This window comes from Panthera pardus, unplaced genomic scaffold (genome assembly GCF_024362965.1).
Source record: "Panthera pardus isolate Hobbes unplaced genomic scaffold, ASM2436296v1 HiC_scaffold_1, whole genome shotgun sequence".
Classification (NCBI taxonomy): domain Eukaryota; kingdom Metazoa; phylum Chordata; class Mammalia; order Carnivora; family Felidae; genus Panthera; species Panthera pardus.
Window position 1 is genome coordinate 63,370,308 of NW_026526654.1, and position 24,423 is coordinate 63,394,730.

Genomic DNA, 24,423 nt, shown 5'->3' on the forward strand with positions numbered 1-24,423 from the left:
ACCGAGAGGGCTTGTTAAAACATCACAAGCCCTGTCTCCAGAGTTTCTGCTTCAGTAGGTCTGAGGTAGAATCTAAAACTGCATTTCTAATAAATTCCCAGGAGCTGCTGGTGCTGCCGGCCCATCGTGCACACTTCGAGAACCAGCGTCCAAGAGACACAGGGACTGTGACGGTCCACGGGATGGAGAAGGTAAAAAGAAGACGAGAGGGAACACCCGTAGGACAGTAGGTTCCAGGGGAATAGTCAAGCTGGAAAGGTAGGTAAGGGGATTTTCCAGGGAATGAACATGTACTTGAGTATCCTCAGCAGGCACACACATGAAAACAGCAGATGGTGAGAAAAACTTGAGATCTACAGCTTTAATGGAAAAAGGGATGCTGCTTTGATGAAAAAAGTGTGGGCGGAAGGAGTTGAATTCCCTTCAAGCTCTTGCTTCACCTGGCTTTTAACCATCTCCGTCTCTCTCCCAGTGATATGAAAGGGCTGATTAGGGAAGGACCCACTTGCAACATGAAGAAGTTGGTCCTGAACCCTTCAGGGTAAGGTTATTTACATCCCTTCAAAATTCCTTACGCCTCTCCCTAAACAAGACCAGTTATTCCTTTTGGTCACTTACTGCTGCATAGAAAATCATCCCGAAACTTCTGGCTTAAGGTTTTTTTTTTTGCCCAGGATTCGGTAACTGGGCAGGGTTCAGCTGGGCAGCTCCCCTGTTGGTCCTTTCAGTGGCTGCTTGGCTACACTGAGTCACTAGGTCTAGAAGGATGCTGGATAGCTGGGATCTCAGGACGTCTCTCTCTTTGCATGACGTCTCTCCGTGGCTTCTCCAGGTGGTCTCTCCAGCAGAGCTCCCAGACTTCTTACATGGTGGCTTAGGGCTCTGGAGAGCCCAAAAGTAGAAGCTGTCAGACATTCTTAAGGGTTAGGCACAGAACTGGCTCATTGTCACTTTCACGGTGGCCACATTTTATTGGCCACATTTTATTGGTATTGTGAGTCACAGGCCAATCCAGATTCCAGGGGAGAGTACCCCCCCAAGGTGTGAACCCTGGAAGCAAGCTTCATTGGAGGCCACCAATATAACAGATTAGAGAAGCATTTGTTTGGGAAAGATTTCCGCAAAACAAAAGGAAAGTAGGTAAATGGGAATAGATGGCTGTGTGGGGACAAAGCCAGGATTAGTGGAAATTTGGGGGGTGATAACTTAGGACTGAAAGCACTGGAAGTTCTTCAAGAGCATTAACAGATGTTTTCCTTTTTTATTTTTTAATTGCACCCACACAAGTTCTAGAACAGCATACTTCCTGCTTTGACTAAATTCACACAGTTACTGGCAATTATCTTAATTGCACATTCATGGAAACCTTACCAAAGAGGTGAAATAAGATTACCTTGAAGCTATGTAATTAGTGAGGGTTTTTTGTCTGTTGTTTTCTTCTTAACATAAGCACATTGGTGCATCTCTTTCTGAATGTTCTAAAAACATCTGCATGTTGGCAAGGTCTGTATTAGGGACAAGATACGACTTGAAACAATCACTTTCCTTCTAGCATCTCCTCATTCTTTTTTTTGCATATTTATTCATTTGTTTGTCTATAATATAAAAAAGGGTTTATTCAATACACATTGTACCTTGTATTTTCATTTAATGATTCTGTCCATATGAACATATACAACTCTATATTCTTCTTTTTGATGGTTACATAGTAATTTATTATATTATTTAGCTAATCTCCAATTGCTGGACCCAGGAGAATTAAGAACATATGTTCACACAAAAATTTGTACATGAATATTCATAGCAGCGTTATTCATAATAGACAAAGTGGAAACAACAGTAATGACCATTAACTGGTGAATGGATAAACAAAATGTGGCTTTGGGAAATTATTCAGCCACAAAAAAAGGAATAAAGTACTGCTACAACATAGATGAAACTTCAGAACATTATGCTAAGCGAAGGAAGCCAGACACAAGACTACGTATTATTCCACTTATATGGAAAGCAAATCCATAGTGACAGAGAGAAGATCAGCATTCCTTCATTCTTGGAATGTTCTTTCTCAGCTTCTGTGGTACTCTTCTCTTCTGGGTCTCCTTGCTACCTCCCTAATTCTGTTTCAAGTATATCACATCCCCACTACTCCTTAAACACCATGATCCTTGGAGATCTCTGAATTTTCTCACCCACATGCTCATTCTCGCACACGGCTCACAACTGCTGGAACAAATTTGCTGACATCGTAACTTCCAGATTCATTCCTTCAGCCTCTACCTCCTTCTGAGCTCTAGACCCTCTTGCCATTTTCCTACTGGATATTTCTTTCTGGACGTTTCTCCTCAACACAGAACTCATCACTTCCCAAACCACGCCTTTATGCTTTTCTATGTGCTGTCTCTTCCATGAGAAATGTCCTTCCCAACTTCTTTGTCTTGTGAACTCTTATTCATTTTTCAAGATTTAGCTTAAATTTTTCCCTCCTTCATAAAGGCCTCATGGGCTACGTGGTTTAGATAATCAGCTGCTGTCTGTGTTCCCAAACACTTTACATAAGGCTTTTGCACATTCATCACATTGCATTTAGTCATTTTGTCTGATTGATTTCCTCCAAGGCTGTCATTTTGTCTTGCTTTTTTTTTTTCTTTTTTTAATCCAGCAGGTAGTACAGTTGCAGACAATGAGTGTTCTTTGTTGAATGTGAGAAGATAATAGTCATAACAGCTAACACTTCTGTTGTGCTAACTGGATACCAGGCACTGTTTGGAGTATTTTATTGGAATTAAATCACAGAAGCCCCACATAAACCCTTTGTGGCAGGCACATTATTATACCCATTTTTTTTGTATAGATAAACTGAGATTAAGAGAGTTTAAGTAGCTTTCCCAAGGTCATACGGCTACCAACGGCAGAGCTGGGATTAGACCTTGCAATGAACTCTATGTTCTTAATCATTATGGCATATGGAAACCAAGGTATTCCATTTCCCTCTCCCAAGCCTTCAAAATTCCCAGACGAGTATTAGTCTCATGTGAGTTCCCTCACAAACATTTATTGAGAGCCTCTGCTGTCTCTGTGCCAGGCACAGAGATAGATATTAAGGATAAATCAGTGAGCCAGAAATAAACCCTGCCTTCTTCAGGCAGAACTTCAGAACAAAGACTTTTCTACTTTTCACATTTATCAATAGATCACCCAAAGTCTGTCTGTCACTTAACTTCTCTTTAAATAAGAACTGATCTGTGAACCCTGCCTACATTAGACAGGGTTCTCCAGAGGAGCAGAACCGAGTGTGTGTGTACAGAGAGAGAGAGAGAGAGAGAGAGAGAGAGAGAGAAAGACAGACAGATTTTAAGGAACAGGTTCAAGCAATTATGGGTGCTGGCAGGTCTGAAATTGGTAGGGCAGGCTGACAGGCTGGAAATTCGGCTAACAGTTGATGTTGCATTCTTGAGTCCCAAACCCACAGGGTCTGAAAACTCAGGCAAGGTTTCTATACTGCAGTCTTGAGGCAAAATTCCTTCTTCAGGAAGCCTCAGCCTTTGTAAGGCTTTCAGCTGATTGGAAGAGCCCACCAACATCACGGAGGATAATCTGCTTTGCTTAAAGTCTACTGACTGTAAATGTTAATCACTTCTAAAAAATACCTTCATAGCAATATCTACACTAGTATTTGACTAAATTACTGGGCACCAAACCCCAGCCAAGTTGACACTTGAAATTAACTATCTCATTGCCCGTAGACAGATGCCCAAGGTTGCAAGGGAAAGTCTCAGAAGCAGTGAATATATGACCTCCAATTAAGGAAAAGTTTTGTTAACTTACAGGCTATTTTGTATGCCATGGTCTAAATTTACTAGGGACATGCTTAAAGCTGCCTGATATTTTTTTTTCCCTTTCTTAAACATCCCATGCCGTCTTTATCCATTGTCCCCCAAAACTTTTTCCTAGGATCAACAGTTGCATCTGCCATTCCAGGTCCTGGAAGGTCCTTCCTGTTTCTCATTAAAAACAACATGTCTTCCTCATGAAAAGCATTAATCAAGACACCTGTCCTCCACCATGTTTTGGGGGACTCTTCTCATTTAGCTTCAGGCTTCCGAGATGCCCCACAATTCATAAAATTATGGAACTTTAGAACTTGAAGGGAAACCTAGTGGGCAAAATCGTCAATTTTTCTCATTTTACCAATGAACAGACTGCATGCAGTGACTTTGCTGACCCTGAGGTGACTCCAGGACGAGAATTCAGCTCCACTTTTGCTAGCCTCAGGAATTTTTAGGTCTGATAGAAGAGAACCACTGCACATGGAAGGAAAGCTAGCCTTAGGAGCCAGGAGATGATATCCTGGATATAGTGAACTTAGATGAACCCTTGTTCCTCTCTGAGCCTCAGCTTCTTCATTTGTTAAATGGCTTAAGTCAGTGCTTCTCAAATTTTAACCCTCACACAAATCACCTGAGGATCGTATGAGAACACAGATTCTGATTCAATAGGTCTGGAGTGGGGCCTGAGATTTGTATTTCTTCCAGATGATGCCAATGCTGCTAGCCATGGACCATCTTTTGAGTAGAAGGGTGTATGATCTGTAACCACAATTTGTGCCCCCAAATCCTATGATTTGGTGACTCTATGATAGGGATGGCAATGTCAAAGGTAAAATGAGCAGCAGGGGGTATCACATTTTACCTACACTTCTCTGTACATTCTTTTTCATAGCACTTTTCTTCTAGCATTACCACATATTCTGGTTTGCCTAAGAAAGTCAAACCTTGGCTTATGCCTGTTTTCCAAGTGTAGCGATTAACAGAGACCCTTTCACTCCCCAAAGTGTCCCAGTTGGGACAATAAGTTAGATGGTTACCCATCTTTTAGGTTTCTTTCACTCATTATCTATGTTCGCAGAATAGGAGATAAATTAGATTTCCATAGTTTGCATATTTCAAACCAAAGAAAAAGTTCTATCCCAGACCGTTTTCCTACACTGTGTTTCAGAACTCCTTGGTTTATGAATTCCTGTTTTCTTTCCTTACAAACAGCACACTCAGTGCAGGGACTTCTGGCAAGCGCCTTTTGCATTCAGCCCGCCCAAGATGTGGGACCCTGGGAAAAACACTGCTGGATGTTTGTCTTGTGGTGAGTCGCAGCAAAGCTCACTCAGAAGATTAAAAACTAAATGGAAAAATACCTCGTGGGTGATTTTCCCACTTCCTATTCTCACAGGATCAATGTCTGAGTGTACAGTTCCCAAGTTCACGGGAAGCTCGTGGAGCGAGCTTCTACGCCCACGTCACTAAAGGCATTCCTCAAGGAACTGCATAGAAAGGCCTCCAGCCCCAAACTACAAATCCACCACCTACCTTGTATCTTCAGAGGATCCCATTCAAGGGAATATATTCCTAGAGGCTTCAAAATTAGCTCTTAGTTGCCACCTTTTATAATTAGCGAGTGGCTTTTACTCTTTATTCATTCACTTAATAAATATTTGCTAAGTGTTTACTATGTGTCAAGAAAGCATTCGTTGACAGCTGAAATGAAGAATTGGGACATAGCATTAGTCTGTCGATCTTAGTCCCTGACTGAAAGAAGGTGAGAGAGGTGGGGAGAAGCGTTCATGGAAAATTGGAGGGGTAATAAACGTAATGCTCCTTTTCTACAACTGATTCAGAACATAGGAGCTTTTGTGTAAGCAAGGGAGAAAGAAGCATTTAATTAATTTCAATCACAAAGGTTAACTGACTGCTCACCTCCTTCAAGTCTTTGCTTAAAGGATGTTGGTTCACTGAGCAACCTTGGCCAATTTGTTTAAAATTGCAACTCATCCCCCAACCCAGAATTCCGCATCTCTGCTTTCCTTTGCATTTTCCACTACGCTCATCTTATAACCCATGACATAATTCACCTGTTTATGAAGCTTATCGTCTTTCTTGCTCCATTAGATGTTTGCTTTATAAATTTGTTAAATAAATATCCCAGACCTGTAAAAATGGTGCCAGACAGGCAAAATTCTAGGATGAGCTAAAACTTGAAAAAAGTGTCAGAACAACAGAAAGTGATTTTTAAACAATAAGAGGCAGGGCACCGGTGTGGCTCGGTTGGTTGAGTGTCCTACTCTTGATTTCGGTTCAGGTCATGATGCTAGGGTTGTGGGATCGAGCCCCACATAAGGCTCTGCATTGAGAGTGGAGCCTGCTTGGGATTCATTCTTTCTCTCTCTCTCTCCCCCACCTACTTCCCTCCCTCTCCCTTTGCTCCTCTCCCCTGCTTGTGTACTCTCTAAAAAAAATTTTTTTTTTAAAAGAAACAATAAGAGGCAAGAATAAGAACAAGATGAGCACACAGAGGGTTAGGGAATGTTGAGTACAATTCAACAGATGACAGCAAAATTATTCCACTCCAATTTTGCTCCTGCCTTGCCCAATAAGAAAAAGAAAATTAAAACTTGACTGGTAGGACTGAGCCAATGATATAAAGAGGGAATTACAATTCAGAACATGCATTTTGTATGTGCTCACAATGCCAGACCCAGCTGTCTGGTGTTCCAGGCACTAAAGGCACTTTTGATCAACTTCAGAAACACTCTAGGCACTCTTGGACAACAGAAAATGTAGGAGAAATTTTAGAAGTATCCTAATTTTCAAATGGGAGTAAGAATGGACTACACATCATACATGCATAGTATGGCGCACGTTTTCCATACCTAAGTTGAGTAAAACAAGGCCCAGCACTAAGTTGTTACATGCTACTATAGAGACATCATCTGGGCTGACCTAAAGTCATTCATAAGTATTTTTTGGATTCTTGGACTCAGTAGTTCATTGAACTATGAATTCCCCTAGCATGTACCAACCTAAAGATCACAGCTCACTTTCTTACTCATAGCAACATAATCCGAGATTTTGTCAAGGACTTTGTGGAAGTCACAACACAATTTGTGTATGGCTTTGCTCTAATTAAGTAACGACCCTAACCAAAAGGAAATGAGGTTAGCACAACATGACCTGGTCCTGGTGATCACTCACTGGCTCTGAGTGGCCATTGTCTTATTTTGTAAATGCTCATAAATTAGGTGTTTGCTATTAAAGTCTAGATTTTGCTAAGAACCAACATCACGGACACATGATTTTCAGATTATGCAAACATTTGGCAGTAACTACTATAAAAGACAACCTAATGCAAAGTCAAAATTAGTTTGACAGGATTGAATGCAAGTGTAAAATTACTAAGATTTATTAGGGTTAAAAATAACAAACTATCAATTTTATTATTATAGGAAGAGGAGGACCAAGGAGAGGTCCATCCTTGGAAAGTTATCTTTGATAGTTGATTATAAATTTAATATGATGCCACATGCTAACCCACATGTGGCTTCTAAGGGTATCAACACTCTCTAGGGAAGTTTAAAGAGGAGCACAACATCTAGATCATAGGAAGTAAGTAGGCTCATCAGGGTTGGCTCTGGTCACTTACATGGTGTCTGGCTCAAGGGAAATGTTTTGAAAGGCCATTGACAAGCCAAGGTAGTCCATAAGAGCCCAGTTAGAGTTATAGGGGAAGTTTAAAGCACCACTCATCAATCAGGGAAATACAAATCAAAATCACAATGAGATACCACCTCACACCTGTCAGAATAGCTAAAATTAACAACTCAGGAAACAACAGATGTTGGTGGGGATGCAGAGAAAGGGGAACACTTTTGCACGGTTGGTGGGAATGCAAACGGGAGCAGCCACTCTGTAAAACAGTGTGGAGTTTCCTCAAAAAATTAAAAATAGAGCGACCCTATGACCCAGCGATAGCACTACTAGGAATTTACCCAAGGGATACAGGAGTGCTGATGCATAGGGGCACTTGTACCCCAATGTTTATAGCAGGAAAGAGCCTAACTGGCCATCAACTGATGAATGGATAAAGAAGATGTGGTTTATATATACAATGGAATACTACTTGGCAATGAGAAAGAATGAAATCTGGCCATTTGCAGCAACGTGGATGGAACTGGAGGGTTTTATGCTAAGTGAAATAAGTCAGTCAGAGAAAGACAGATATCATATGATTTCACTCATGTGGAATTTAAGAAACCCAACAGATGAACACAGGGGAAGGGAAGGAAAAATAAGATAAAAACAGAGAGGGAGGCAACCATAAGAGTCTCTTAAATATAGAGAACAAACTGAGGCTTGCTGAAGGGGTGTTGGGTGACAGGATGGGCTAAATGGGTGACGGGCATTAAGGAGGACACTGCTGGGAGGAGCACTGGGTGTTATATGTGAGTGATGAATCACTGGGCTCTGCTCCTGAAACCAATACTACACTGTTAACTAACTTGAATTTAAATAAATATATATACAATATATAATATATATAATATATAATATATATAATATATATTATAATATATAATATGTATTATAATATATAAATATATATAATATATAAATGTATAAATGTATTTATATATTATATATATTTAAATATATTTATATATTATATATATTTATTTATATATAATACATAATATATGTAATATATATTATAACATATTATAATATATATATACATATATATATATTTTTTTTTTTTTTTAAGGAAAGCACATGGAGACTGGCTCTAACTAGCTATGACCTAGAAACTTGTGAATTTCTGCCTTATCAGGTGTCCTAGTGTGGTGAAGATGAAGAAGGGTGCTGGGCCCAAGTGGCAAGGCAGAGGGAAGGGGCTACAAATGGATTTTCTGTACAGGAAGCACAAAAGGGGAGCGTACATTGGTGGCAAAAGAAAGCAGGAAGGATGACCTCATGCAAAAAAGGAAGGGTCAGTCTTTTTCCATTCCTCCCTCTGTCGAGGTGATGCAGGTATAAGCAGTAATGTAGACAGTAAGAGCCACCAGTGCAGAGGCAGCATGGCATAGTGGTCAGCCGGGCACAGTCTGGAACCAGCCCACCTGAGTTTAGATCCTGGCACTTCCACTTAATAGCTTGTATAAACGACTGAGCTGTTAAGACTCTTTGTGCCTCAGATTTCTCGTCTATCAAATAGGACTTAATAGTACTTAGCTTGTGGGGTTTATGTGAGGATTAAACAAGATAATATATGTAAACTTCTTAGACTCACGCATGACACAGAGGCAACACACAAGTTTCCCGTGGATCGAGCGCTTGCTGCATCTCAAGCATTATTGGCTCATTTCATGCTCAGAGCAACCCTTAAGTATGCAGGAACTGCTCAAATAGGCTTCCTCCAGATGAGGAAGCCAAAGTTTTGAGAGGTTGAGAAACCTGTCCAAAGGTACACAGGCAGAATATTATAGAATCATCCTGCAAAACTCAGGTTTTTCTGCTAAAAGCATATGAGATTTTAACCTCAGGGTTTTACTGTCCCTAATTTGACCTCAAAATAATCAGGGAGCACAGCTCACAACTGTGAACAAGCCGCCACACCGCAGATGACAATATTAGCCGTGGGGTTTCGAAAGGGCTGCAGATGATGGCCACAAAGTCCAATCTCCAACACCAGGAGAGGCGGGCTAGAGTTTTGAGAGCTGTGTCCACGATTGAGGAGGGGTGCTGGAAAGAAGGAGGAGCAACAGCTATAAGATGAGACATCGGCTTCACCAGGTGAGGTGTTTAGAACTGGATCACTAGATTTGAAGGCGGTAACACAAGAAAGAGAAGACAGGATGGAAAGCCCTCTCTTATTACCTGCGAGGTGGCAGGGGGGAAGGCTGTGTTGCATGCAGCTTCTCTTCTCTGGGGTTCATACTGCATATCGCATAACTGATAAAGGGTTAAAGGACCAAAACAAAAGATACAAAGGCAGAAGACCCAGCAAAAGTGGGAAAGAAGGGAAACAGTAACAAGCCTGATGGGGAATTCTCCACAAAATGGATTTCAGTCTACTACACCTGCGATCTGGGCCGCAAGGAATTTTCCACAGTCATTAACAGAGATTCCAAGAAACACATTTTTGTGGAAGATCTCTGATCATATTTTTGTAGCATCCCCTGATTTTCTAATGGCACTCCCAGTTGTACTGTGTACTTACCAGTGTGGGTACATTCCCAAACCTGTTTGTGTTATTGCTCTTGTTATTGGAATGTCATGCTTTAATTAAATATTACATAGGCTTATGACAAGAGTAATGAGCCAGCTATTAGTCCTGATTGTTTTGGTTAAGAGTTCTTCTTCCACATCGGACTACCTGGGGACCTTCTGAAAAATGGAACTACCATAAGCTTACACATATAATAAAAGGAATTGTTAAAGAAACTATTTTTAACCTGGAGAGGCAATGACTTAGAATGATTGATTTCATACATATAAAGGACTATCCTGTTTGAGGATAATTTTCTTCCAGGAGACTCCGCGTAGAATGTTCTAGAAATAGCTCTTAAATAAATAGAACAAAATGTGGTAAAGGCAACATAGTACAATAGAAAGAATAAAGCCCTAGTGCCAGGCAAACCTGGGTGTAAATCTTGGGTCCCCCTTGTATGATAATATAAATTGTCAAGTAACTTCCCAAAGCCTCAATTTTTTCCTCCATACAACTATAAAATAATAATAGTAACAATTATCTTTATTATTATCCATACAACTATAAAATTATAATAATCATGTTATTATTAAGTTCCTAGCACAGTTTGTGGCATTTATTAGACATATAATAAATGGTAGTTCCTTTCCTCATCTTTGTCCCTGTCCCTGGAGGTATGAAACAGAAAAAGATAATTATCTACTTAGACACACTACATCTTTTACCTAATAGTTTAAGATGTGGATAGAACTACAAAAATTCCTTTCAGATCAAGGCAGACACTGTTGACACTGTTTCTTCCCCATTTAAAAGCCATTTACTCTTTCTTCCTGGATAACAGCCTTCCACATCTGACATTGGATAAATATCCTTTAGCTTCTGGGAAAGTCAGCCCTGCCCCCGGGCTAGGAGTTGGCCTAAATCCAGTCCTTTCATGGAAGATCAAATTACCTTTAAGTAAACATTCGCTCCTTCCCATGACCTCCTAGAGAAGAGTATCCCTTCCTGCCCCATTGACTTTGGACTTGGAACGTCTCAGAACTAGAGTGTGTCAATTCCAAGCCAAAGATTACCTCTCAGGGCGCTTCTGCCCAGAGGAGATTCCCTGTGGGTAGCCCAGGTCTCTAAGAAGGAGAGATACATGCCTGAGCTCAGGTGCCAGTTCTGCCACTTCCTGGCCGTGGGAACATGGGCAGGTTAGGTAACCTCTCTTCCACTCCATTTCCTCAGAAGCCAAAGGGAGCTAGTCATCATGAATGCCTCACAGTATGTTATGAGGCTTACATGGGTTAATGTTACAAAGGTGCCTGGAATGGTACACAGTGAGCCACCGTTACATAAGAACTGGCCAAATTTGTGGCTTCAGTCAAAGCACAGAACGTTGAAGCTTATGGAAAGAAGGATGGACTGTATCAGGAAGGGCCAGGCAGGCAATGGGGGAGCTGGGATGTTCTGGCTCATATATGGCCTTTGGAATTATAGAATTATAGTGTCAGCGACCCAGTATAATGTGTAAATACCCTTTACAGCGTTTTCATCAAGGGAGTTTATTTTTAAGACATCTGGAATGGGGAGCTCATTCTCTCCTGAGGTGGTTTCTTACACCAGAAATTTATATCCTGGCAGGCTTCTAGTTACGGATCCTAATTTTTTTCTTTTTGGGGTAAGACTTACAAAGTAAGTCTAATCTCAAACGCGTGATCCCTTCAAATACTTTGTGACGCATTATTGCCCACCGCGCCCCCTTGTGCCATAGGCCTTTTCCAGATTCAATAGCTCTTAATGCATGTGTCAGCTTATCCTATGACGAAGCACCTCTAGTTTAGCCACACGGCCCAGTTTGCCTATGTCCCTTGTCTGCACACACTGAAGCACAAAAAGCACACCAGGGCAGTCCCAGTCTCTGCCTTGTTTTAGATACTATACTTCTGTTGATACACACTCATGAATCCCTCCGGCGGCCTCATTAACTCATGATGCATTAACTCCTGTGCCTGAACTGCTACTAAGCATCACATTTTCTTTCTGTATTTGTCCAATTAGAAATGAAACTCTGATGCAGAATATTGTTTTTATTACTACTGCATTTCGTCCTATTAGATGCAGTCCATCACTTTAACTTGTCGAGATCTTTTCGTCATCTGCCATCTGCCATGTTTTCCATCCCACCTAGATCTTCATCATCTGAGAACTTAATAAGCTGGTGAAACTGTGGAACAGATCAGAGCGTGCCACCAAAAACCCATCCAGATTGTCATGAACTCATTAATTAGCACACTTGAGTATAAAATTTTTAACAGGTTTCAAATTGTACTTATCTGTCCATGAAGGTTGCACAAGGCACCTTGTCAACGGCAGAAATACCAGGTCTACAACATCTAAGAGTCCCAGAACCGTCTCCCTGTTAACAAGAACAACAACAAAAAGAAATGACATTGCTTGAAAACATAGCTGTCAGTACTGATCTTTTAAATGTTTATAAAGTTGTTTTGCCAATCTGTTGCCGAGCAGTAGATGGTATTTTTATTCAGTCCACTTTTTAGAAAACTAGAATACATCTGGAAAGTGTTTTCATGGACAAGGACCTAAGCTTTAAACCCCTAAGTGCTGTGAATGCAGAAACGCCTAGGCAGGTTTGAGAACTGATGGGAATGGCCTGCTTGTGTGAAACCTTCCCAGGAGACTGATTAGAAGATGGATGACTTGGTATCCTAAGACTAATATCCTGCTCCAGAATTATGACCATAAGACTTTGTGAATCTGAAGCCTCCCCTTATTCAACAAAGCAATATTGCAGATGGGAACAGAACACACCCAAGGAGACAGAGTTTCCTATTATAGCAATGCGTGTGTTGCTCAAATTCCCTTTTATTTCCAAAGGCCAAGGGGAGAAACCATAGACCGCAGGTAACCATGGGTTTGAATCCTGGTTCTCCTGCTTAATAACTATGTCATAACTATGTCTATTTTTAGAGGACCATTGCTAGTCCCTAATGAAAAAGAGTTTCTTGCAAATTCTTACAATTAAAAAAAAAAATCAAGGTCTGGAATCTAGAATTATCTACAAGCTCCCAGGACACCTGTTCTAGTTTCTTTTGACATCATACCTCTTCGTTCCATAGCATTTATTTGGGATTATAGAGTCAAAATTAAATCCACAGACCATTTTGTTCTTGAGTTATATTCTATTTTAGATTTTTTCAGTACTTTTTGAATCTGTTTTCCCAAAGTCCTTAGCACATATATGACCATATCCAGCTTTTCATTTCCTGATAATCACTGCATTTAAGTGTTCAAAGTAGTTATTACTCATTGAAAGTGGCTTTTATAGACCAAACTGGGACTTTTAAGGGTTCTAGTTTTTGAGACCAGACCCCCCTAAGGTGTTGGTATGTGTGAGAGCTTTGGTTTTGAGTTTTGGAGAAGTGGGAATTTTCTGCGAAGAGATCAGAGGGAAGAAAAACAAGATAGTAGAGGAATAATTGACACCCATTCCAACCCCCACCAAGCAAGATTACACCCAACGGGCTATGTAGTCCTACGAGAAAGAGAGTCTAACAAAGTCTGTGTAAGACTCTTGTGTAGAAACATCCAAAAGTCCAGGTGATATACAGCAGCTCTGAATGGGGACAGGGACAGTCCCTTCATTTCATGATGGTGCACTGAGGCCCTCTGAGGGCTTGGGGTAGCACAAGGAGGATATCTGTGCCTAGCATAACTATTTCCCTGGAGAGCTCTGCAGCTAAGAGGATCCTGGAAATGATGGAAAGGAGCAAAAGCAGAAATATATGAACAGATAATTTCTCCTTGGGTTCATGGTTTTCCAGGGAAATACCTATCTCAATGAAATAGAGTTAAGCTTTGCCTCTTGTTCTAGAAGATTGGATTCTTTGAATTAGGATTAGGATTGGATTCTTTGATTAGGATTCTTTGAATTAACCTCATCTTGGATTCTAATCATGGGTCCCTCTTCCTTCCTCACTTGGTAATGACCATGAGATCATATTTACCCTACTATTCTATGAAAACACTTTATTATTCTATTATTCTATGAAAACACATGTTCTAAGGACGGTTATATAGATATACCACTGTCTTACTCCATTGTTTTACCAATGTTTCAGCTCTGAGAGAGCATGCATATTTTCTACCAATAGTCAACACTGTATTCCTTATAGTAATTAGATTTTAAGTGTTTTTATTCTTTTTTTTTTTTGTAGTCAACTTTAATTCTTTTTGAAAAGTCTAGTCTTTGGAAAAATAATTTCTTTGATCAAAATTGATGATACGCATGGTTTCATCATTCTTAAATGTTAAATTACTGACCAAAACCTCCTGTTTCATTCCTTGACACTATGTACAGAGCTAGGTATTTTTTTTTTTCTTTAAAAATTACAAACCTTAGTGGTAATAGGCAAGCATTGACTGTACATCTAAGTTCTTGAGCCTCCCACCTGACATCACAGAAACAAGAGGTACCTCTTAGATTTTCGCTGATGGTATCCCCACGTGTTGGCTCGTGTCAACATCTCCCAGCTTTGCAGTTACCGTTCTATACCCTTCTCTTTATCATGGCAGTGGGAAGACTGCAAAATGCATTTTGCAGAGTCCCTTACCAGCTGGCATCCAATGGGGGACAGAAAATGGAAGGTGAGAGGAAAGGAGAAACTGCTTTCATGGCTTCTGCTTGCGTCTGTGGCAGTGGAAGCATCAGCAACCATGTCAGGGACAGTAGCAGCAGGGGCAGTGGTGGGGGTGATAGCCACTGTAACATCAGCATTTGGGACAGAGCAGGGAAGCAAGGGCACTGGTTGAGTGCCAGGTACTGAGGTGCTACTCAGGCGGTGTTCCAACGGAAACAGCCTGGATGGCACAGTGTTTATGGACTCTGGGGAAAATCATTTTCCCTTTTGTCCTCCAGCTCTAGGTGTGTTAGTGGTGGAGTGGAATTGCCTATCATTGCATGAGCGGGCCTTTCTTATTTTGCTCTTCTAACCCACTCCAATACTTTTTTTTTTTTTAATGTTAATTTATTTTTGAGAGAGACAGAGTGTGAATAGGGGAGGGGCAGAGAGAGAGGGAGACACAGAATCCGAAGCAGGCCCCAGGCTCTGAGCTGTCAGCACAGAGCCGGGCATGGGGCTCAAACCCACGAACCTGATCATGACCTGAGCCAAAGTCAGACGCTTAACCAACTGAGCCACCCAGGCGCCCCTCCAGTACTTTTGAAACAGATTCCTTACATTAAGCTCTTTGTCAAACACCTAGATCTGTTTCTGTTTTCCTGGCGGTGCAGGGACTGATGCACACTGCTATGAATCAGCCCGTGTGTGTAACAGTCAGCAGATGTGGTATACCCTGGAAGGCATTTCATCATATGCTGGGAAAACATTCAAGGAAGATTCAATTGGCGATGTCAACTCTGCATTCAATTGTTCTTTATCTCTCAGTAGAGAATCACCAAACTCTCAGATCCAATGAGAGGTTTGTGGTATCCACAGGCTTTTATAGACTCCTGTGTCTGCGATGTTTATTCCCCAGTCTTCAATAACTTAAATTATTGAAGAAAATGCGGACTTTCTGTGTCTGGTGAGTTCTTTCCTTCTTCTGTAAGCTACACAATTCATCACTCTCATCTTGATGAGATACTCCCTTTAGATACTTAAGAATTTTGAATTTGCGGTTTTCTTTTGGTATTTCTTCTTCCATTTTCCCTAGGAATTATTCATTTTTACAGATAATCTGGCATTCAGACGAAGGATTCAGAAGGAAAAAAGGAAGTCTGTAGTAATAATGCTACTCCAGAGGGAGGGGTAAGATTACTGTCATGAGTCAGGTTAAAATGCGAGGCTTATGCTGATGACATCAGTGTGGGCAAGATCCTTGTGCCACAGGTTTATTATCATCATACGCAGCCTCTAACCAAGATCCAAAATGAGAATATCTTACTCCTCCAAAAATTAAGAAAGGAGTACTGTCTTGAACAATTCCATAGGTTACCACAGTAAAATTCAAGCCCATAGGTCTATATCTAGGAACTGTTTCTTCCTCATTCTGAACAATGTGGGTGAGGGGACTGACTCCAAATCTGGGAAATATATAATGGCCCATTGCCCTGGTGGATTTCTTGACCTTTAATATTCAGCCTCTCTGTCTCCGTGTACTTTCCTTTCTCATGTCTGCATATAATGCAGATGTAGTAGATTTAGAAGTTGACACTTGATTAGACACAAAATTTCAAAGGAAAAAGATAAATTGTGCAGTCGATTGTTGCCCAGAAGCAGGGAAAGGCATGCAGCCAAATATGTCACCCCCCCCCCGCCCCCAGCTCCTTGTTTCATCACATGACGTTGCCTAGATATCAGCTTATCAACAGACTGAATTTCGACTGCCACCATCCCATGAAGAAACAGACCTTGCAAGCAGACTACACTGAATAGGAGTAGCAGCTTTTAAAAGAGGGAAGTTTATAATACAGGGTAAGTCTTTGAAGCAAATCTTTTTGTTTCAGACAGAAGTTATTTGGTAGATTTTCCCTCCTTGAATTTTCCAAGCATTCTAGTCAAACTTTATCGGGTATAGTCCACTTGACTAGGTAAGATGGATTTCCTTAGCAATAGCCCAAGAAAACACCCATGAATTGTTGCCACAAGAAAGATCGTCAGTCATTTCCTTATGCTAGTTGAGGAAAGAAGAAATCTTTCTAGCTTTGAAGAATATTTATGCTTTGCTCTGCAGATCTGGAAAATGGGAGGAGGGATACTGAGAAGATCTAAGTACAGGATAGAGTGTCAACTTTTATCACAGAGAATATTAAAAGAGTTATCTTGGTTAGTGTGGTTTCTGAAGTGCACACTGAGGGAAGGCAGTATTAAGTACAATATTTATAGTTTAATTTATAAGTTTATATCGTGGAAACAAGACACACAGAGATGTTGGCTGATGTTTTCCTAATAAATTTCTCTTCAGGAAGATCTGAGCCTTAGCTTCATGAATTCAGAAGCAGAGATTTATCACATGTTGAAATACTTCTTCAGCGTGTGTACATGTGGGTGCTTTTATGTATGCATGTGCATGAGCATATAATAAAGGAGAGGGAGAGAGAGAAGGAACTGGCATGAAGGAGAGCTTTCTATAGCCATGATCTCAGTGAATCAAACAACCCGATGGGGGTAGGTGTTGGCAAGGGCAAAGGTATGAGCAGAGGAGACAACACTTAAGAGTTCTCACTCCATGCCTTGGCAACCCTATTCTAATATGTCTATTACTCCTTGATTATTAATTTTTTTATTATTGTACACATCTCAGATTCCAAACCTTAAACAATATGGAAAGGAAAAAAAAAAAGACTTACTCATAGTCTTTTTTGCGTCTCCTTCATTTTGTCAGGCAATTGGCAAGAAATACAGCTAAGTTTAATAGTTTCTTGGACAGTGCAGTGCCATAAAACTGCAAAATGTGCAAGAAACGGAGAAAAATGTAAAGGAATACTATACTGCCACTAAAAATTACAGGCTTTTTTAAGGGATATTCAATGAGCTGGGAAAGTGCACAACATATAGAGTATCATCCCCCTTTTCTAAAACCATACAAAATGTACACAGAAAAGAAAGAATAAAAGGAAATCAATCAAATGCCACCAACAGTTATGGACAGTTAGATCGTGGATAAATTTTCAAAAATGACACATACCGCTTTTAAAGTCAGATAAGGTAATAACTATTATTTAAAACTATAAGAAATAACTTGTGACAGGGAGTGGTTCCCCAGTCTACATGTTGCACACATAAGATGAAGCAGAAAGAAAAGTCCTTCCATAAATAGCAGGTGGGAATAGGGAAAAGTACAGAACTGAACAGTCTGGTGAGATCCAATTACTTGGAAACATGTGAGAAAACTTTGTATCCCTTGACATAAATAACATCTATTTATTTGCTTCTTTATTTACTTACTTGCTTACTTATTTACTTAGGTCCCAAAATAGGCTGAACAAAATGCAATTTCATGCTATGCTTTGTTGTTCCCTGGAGGCACAGGATAAAGAATGGGAGAAAAACGGAAAAGACAGCAAAAACTTGGGAATGTTCCACGGATTCCTTGCATTCGCGTCCCTTCCTCTGCCTTGGAGACTTCTTTACTGAAGGTATAGCATATCATTCGCTAATGGAGAAAATTTGTAGGTCTCTTCTTCAAAGCTTGAGAACTTTTTCTCATGTCTTTGTTTACCCAGTATTAGGTAACATCGTGCCTGACATAGGCCCTCAGTGCATGTTGACGGCCTGTGTGGTAAATAAATGAGCCCTTGGATGATCCGATCCTATACCCAGCCCATTTTAGGAGCTCTGTGGACAGTCTTGTCTTCATTGCGAAAGCACTAATCGGTGGCGGGAAGCAACCATGTTATGGCTCCCTGCTAGAGAACGATGTTAGTGCCTTTCAGTCAAAGTTATTTAAAGCCATTCTCATAAATACTTTTTGCAAAAGTTAAGTTCTCTTCCATCGCCTCAAGGAAGGATAAGCAATAGGGTAAGAATATTAGGACTGTTATTTAGGAAGCTCAGATCCCTGCTAAGGAAAGGACATAGCATCCCCCCCCCCCCCCGCCATGAAATAAAACAATAACTGCTAAGATTTTATCTTCTATAATGATTATTCCCATTGCCCTTTGGAGCTTTGCTTTTGAAACTGGCTTGCTATTTTCATATTATATTATTGTCTGTCATTTGAAAAAGCTTAATTAAGAATCGATTATCTTCTTCAAAGATATTATCTTTTAAAACATCTAATTCACAAACTGTAAAGTTGAAATGATGTCTCAAATTGAAAAATACTTGGCTTTGCTACCTTCACTCTGGACACATTTTCAATATCAAGCGTAAGGTCTCTAGACACCAGAAAATAAATTTGACACACAGGCTTCAACTCCATACCATTTTTTTTTAAGTTTATTTACTTATTTTTGAGAGAGAGAGAGAGAGAGAGAGAGAGAGAGAGCAGGGGAGGGGCAGAGAGAGGGAGAGAGAATTCAGCACTGTTGTTGGCACAGAGCTCATTGCAGGGCTCGAACTCATGAAGGGTGACATCGTGACCTCAGCTGAAATCAAGAGTCAGACTCTTAACCCACTGAGCTACCCAGGCACGCCTCCACACCAAATTTCTAACAGATGAAAGTCACTTTACTTTTACATTTGATTAACTTAAATTTAGTTTTCATTACAATGGTTAACAACTTGGTTTGAAAATTCTGTCATTGTTTTGAATTTTTTAGCCTACGGTGAACTTCTTGTTCTTTGATTTTTCTAGAATGCCGATGCCACTATCTCAGTCTCCCCATCTACATACGATAAGCATTGATGATAGATGAGGTATATAATAGAAACTGTAGTCCCAGCCCTTCTTGCTCCTTGCTTGCCCTAGAGGTCAGCCTTCTAAATGCTCTCCTTACCAATGGTCTGTCTTCCCAGAAGCTCATTCTCCACAGCAGGGCCAGCTGCAAAATCTGGTCACATGAAAGGATGACATTTGGGGTTGGATAATTCTTTGTTACGAGGGACCGGGCGGCTGTCTCATGCACTGTGGGATGTTCAGCAGCACTCCTGGCTCCTACCTACTGACTGCCAGTACCATACATCCTCCCTTTCACCATTTATGACAACCAAAAATGTCTTTACACATTGTCAAATGTCCTCAATGGTCAAAATCACTCCCTTTGAGAATCACGGACCTAAATAAAGACCTTCAATGGCTCCTCATATAAAAGATAATCTTTAAACTTTTTTTAAGTATTACTTTTAAGATTTGAGTCGGAACATTACATCTATAAGGCTCTTATGACCTTCCCCTGCCTACCTCTAAGCCTTTCCCAGCTCAGACTCTATATTTTGCTTGAAGAAAAAAAAAAAAAGTCTGCTTCCCAATATATCCAGATATTTCGTGCCCCATTGGAAATCTGTACCCACTTTCTCCCACTAATTAGCCTTTCTTTTTCTTCCAGCACAGTGGTTCTCAAATTTTAGTGTGCTTGTGTCAGAATCACCCAGAGGGCTTGTTAAAACCCAGAGTTCTGGGTCCCACTCCCCAGAGTTTAGGCTTCTGTAGATCTAGGGTGGAGCCTGAGAATTTGCATTTCTAACAAATTCCCAGGTGATGCCAATGCCCTTTGAGAACCAGTATTCTGGTTCTTTGGGGGAATTTCTCCTCACCCTAAGACTCCGATGTTTTGGTCAACTCATTTAGAAAGCCTTGCACAGAGTTTATTTTCCTCCTCTGTTTTCATAGCACCTTTTAACTAATAATGCTGAACCTTTATCACATTACCCATCCACTCATCCAGCTATCTCCCCTGCTTACTGACAACTCTTGGTGGGAAGTTCTCTTGACCCCATTCAGAAGCCGGGTCTATGTCAGGCCCTGTGTAGATTCTCATGGCTTACCTTCTCCAACAAGGATCATAATAGATAAATAAAATTATAAGATGTTGGAAATCCTTAGATCTCTCTCAGCCCAATACCTTGACCTACTTACTTAACCTAGAATGTATGCTTATCCATTTTTACTATCACACAGGCCAGTGGAAGTTGTTTAAATAAACTAGGGGAAGAAACTACCCAATTGTTGTTTTCCAACTGTTACATGTATGTATGTGTGTGTATATATATATACGTGTGTGTGTATACATACATATATATATACACACAATTTGTATATATACACACACACACATATACATAAAATTGTTATACATACATATGTATGTATACATATATATATCTTATTTCCAAAAGAAGTCAGCTTTGAATACATCACACTCGTAGTCCTAGAGAATTCCACCAACTCATCAAAATCACCTGCTCTGCTCCGACAGGACCTAACCCAAGGGCAGCAGCGCTATTTTTACAGCATCATGAGGATTTACAATTCCAGGCCCCAGTGGGAGGCCCTGCAGAACCGCTATATTCACAGCCTTCGGCACCAGCAGCTGCTTGGTGAGTTTTAACTACCTGACCCAAACCAGGCACCTTAGGGAGGGACTCATGTGCTGCAGCCGGAAGTCAAGTTTCCAGATAAATAATTCAAGTAGAATGGCCTCCTCTGCCAGTGTGCTATTTTATAACATGGCTGGCAGGCCATGTTTAAAAATGATTATCCCTGACAATACTAAGCAAGGCTTTATGGGTAAATTAAGAGGGCTTCAAGAAATCAGAGTATGGATTGCCATAAAATGTCAACAACTGTCTGAGATTTACAGGCACTTGATCTAGTCGAGATGGCAATGGGCTTAGGCAGATGGTCTAGGCTCAAACCACAGGTCAGCCGCTTGCTGGATGTGCGAATTCAGAGGCTTGGTTTACTCACAACAATAACAGTTACATTTCGTGAGCATTTCCCACGCTAGAGACCTTGTGCTAGGAGCTCTACACGTATAATATGTAATATTATATATTATACATTTTCTCCCCAGTTCACAGCAGTGGGGAACTGCAGCTCAGACACGTTATACAACTTGCTCAAGTCGTAGAGTGAATATCAGGGCCGTCGCCTGCACAGATCATGCATTTTCACGCCCATGCTCTGACATCTCTCTTCTTCTAGCAACCTCATGGGATTTTATGAAGCACAAATGAAATGATGGTTGCAAAAGATCTTCACAGACTTTAAGCAACCTTGTGAAAGATGTGACTGTCGTTGAGTCTCTTTTCTTCTAGCAAATGTCTTCGGTCTCCAGCTGGCCTCTGTCACTGGAAGAGCTTTCTTTTTCTAAGCAGCTCACTTAACATTAGCACATCAACCTGATATTGTTGTTCCTGCGTTTGCATAAAAGACACGGTTTTTGCAAATGGTTGAATAACAAGAACAGTAACAATAGGTATCTGTTATCAGGCCTTCCTATCTGCCAGGGACAGTTCTGAGCACTTTGCAAATGTTGTCTTACTTGAAACTCAGTCACCTCCATCCAAAGGTAGGTGCTTTTATAACCCACGTTTTGCAGAAAAGAAAATTGAGAGGTGAATAAGTTAAATCACTTGGCCAGGATCATGTGACCGGTAAGTGGCAGAGCTCGATGCAGCCTGCTCAGGATTGCCTGAAGTCTTGCAGAAGCATCATCTACTAGCTTTGTTCATAGAGTAAAATTGCATAGAGGCCAAGGAAACCGAGCAGAGACATTCAGTGTTTAGTGCGCATAAGATCTACCTGCGTGAGCTATCAAAATGCAGATTTTCAGACCTAACTCTCTGAGTTTCTGATTAGGAAAGTCTTTGGCATAGAGCCAGAAATCTGAATTTTCAAAAAGCGTTATTAAATGTGGCCTCAGCCTGATGATTGTGTCGTGGGTGGTCTGCAGCCTACACTCTAAAAACACTGACAGAGATTCAATATATCAGTTTCTGGCTTGAGGAAAATTTTGAAAATGAAGATATGCAGGTCAGGCTCAGATGACTCATGGCCCAAGTCCCTCCCCAACTGATTTGTCATGTTGATCAATGACCATGTATTTTTTAACTTAACTGAATGAGCAATGCAAAAGAAGAGAAGTACACTGCCTGTCTTCAAAGATCCTACAACCTGGGTGTGTTAAACACAATGGTTTCTACCGTGCAGAGTAGAGGAAATTTTATGGATTCATAAACATTCGCAAGGTTGTTTGCTTATTTGTTTTGTAAGATTGTTGACTTTGAACTTTCTCTCATTTCTCTCCCCTTAGGCCACATTACTCAACAGGAAGCTTTGGCTTGTGCTGCTGTGCTTAGAGATTCAACCAAGAGAGCCTCAGCTAAGGTAGCTCCCCAAAGATCCATCTCCCAGAAGCCTTCAGCCATGACAAGAACAGGGCCATCAGCACTACCTGTGGTTCAACGCAGGGCTAAAAGTGCAGGGCTTGGCTACCTCAGAAACTGAGGTTTTGCACACGCTCTGAAACAGGTGCTTTGCCCATGTACCCCGACATCTAGTGGGTGCTCAGTACCTATTTGGTGAATGAGAATGGGAAAAAAAAGTAACTTCTAACACAAACCCCATACCTAGGAATAATCTCTCTCCCACTCACATAAATTTTACCAGCAAGAACAAGTAGAAGGGTTTAAGAGCAGTGGAGCTAAACGTAAACAAGCCTTTTACTCCTCATATAATGTGTAGAGTGAAATGACTTCTGAAGCTTTCCAAATAAAAGCTGCCTTTGAATTAGAACCTTCCAGAGAAATCCCAAGAACCGTGAAAGGGAAAAGTCATCACAGGGCGCCGGGTGCCCGGTCCCTGGGTGACTGCTGAAGCCACCCACTGCAGATTCGGAAAATACACAAACCAGTACTGAGTTAACAGTGAGCACGCGGGGTGGGTTTCCAGAGCCTATCATCTCAGCAGAAACTGGGCTGTGTATTTCCATATCCTCCTTCCTCTCTTCTTTCCCATCGAGCAGTAACATTTAATTTGGCCCCAAATCTTCTGGGTCTTGCCTGACTCAATCCCTTTGTGTCATCTTGAAACTTGGACTTATCACCTTGCCACAGCTGGGTTCATCTACGGAGCTGGAGTTGATCATGACACAGGCAAAAGAATTCGTGCACGCATCTTTTCCTGGCAGCTGAAGAAACACTCTCAGCAGAACGAGAAAGAGCCCCCAAAGAACTGGTCTCAAGTCTAAGCTTTCCGTGGCCTCACTGGTTTTAAGCGAGCACCCAAGACCAGACAAATAAGCAAAACAAAACAAAACAAAAACAAAAAGGAGATAACAATGAATCAAAACAACATACAGTGGGGTACAGTGTTATATGCGTTACATTTAATTGTTATTTTCATCACTAGTGATTTTTTTTTTCTGTGTGGAAAGTTAGACACCAGTGCTCACATAAAGTAAAAAATTTAAAAATGCCTTTACTTCATCTTTATGCTAAATGTTCAACCCCCCTCCCTCATTTAAATCAGCCAATGACTTTGTCATGCCTGTAAAAGGAGTTGCTTGAGATGGAATTATAGACTTGTCTGACGAGGGAAAGGCTGACAGTGATCTGGAAGGAAGATGCTGTACCATTAGAAGAAAGAAAAAAATAATCTCATCGATGATGATGATTATGTTCTCTCTGCAACCATTCGTAAAGAATAAAGAAGTTTCTTGACCTCTGCAAATCCTGGCCCTGACTCATGTACTCTATGTAGCTTTCCAGTTCTAAGTTAAGAATCATTAGATAGGCTTAAAAGAAGAAAAATAAATGAAACTATAATGAGCTATAGAGTAGCCCTCTTAAGGGACTGAAGTACGTGATAGATTTAACTTGACCTATACTAGCTTTCCCACTGCTTCCAAAATGGGCCTTTTATCCCGATGAACTTCTTGCATGCACTTTTTAAAATTGAAGTATGGTTGATGCACAACGTTACATTAGTTTCAGGTGT

At 40.7% G+C, this 24,423-nt stretch overlaps 1 protein-coding gene across 4 annotated transcripts; it reads left to right on the forward strand.

Annotated features, from left to right (window-relative positions):
• The first annotated feature begins 16,418 nt into the window (after window positions 1–16,418).
• On the forward strand, window positions 16,419–24,156 carry FAM216B (family with sequence similarity 216 member B). 4 transcript variants are annotated; one of them, XM_019447455.2, is made up of 5 exons: window positions 16,419–16,514; window positions 18,066–18,178; window positions 20,900–21,020; window positions 22,739–22,812; window positions 23,541–24,156. In XM_019447455.2, the coding sequence occupies exons 2-5, from the start codon at window positions 18,080–18,082 to the stop codon at window positions 23,616–23,618; spliced, it is 372 nt and encodes a 123-aa protein (XP_019303000.1). In that variant the 5' UTR covers window positions 16,419–16,514; window positions 18,066–18,079; the 3' UTR covers window positions 23,619–24,156. The 4 variants fall into 4 exon arrangements, with proteins under 4 accessions (XP_019303000.1, XP_053755172.1, XP_019302997.1 ...); XM_053899197.1 differs by having other exon boundaries at window positions 18,008–18,178; window positions 22,739–24,156; XM_019447452.2 differs by having other exon boundaries at window positions 22,739–24,156.
• Window positions 24,157–24,423: the final 267 nt, after the last annotated feature.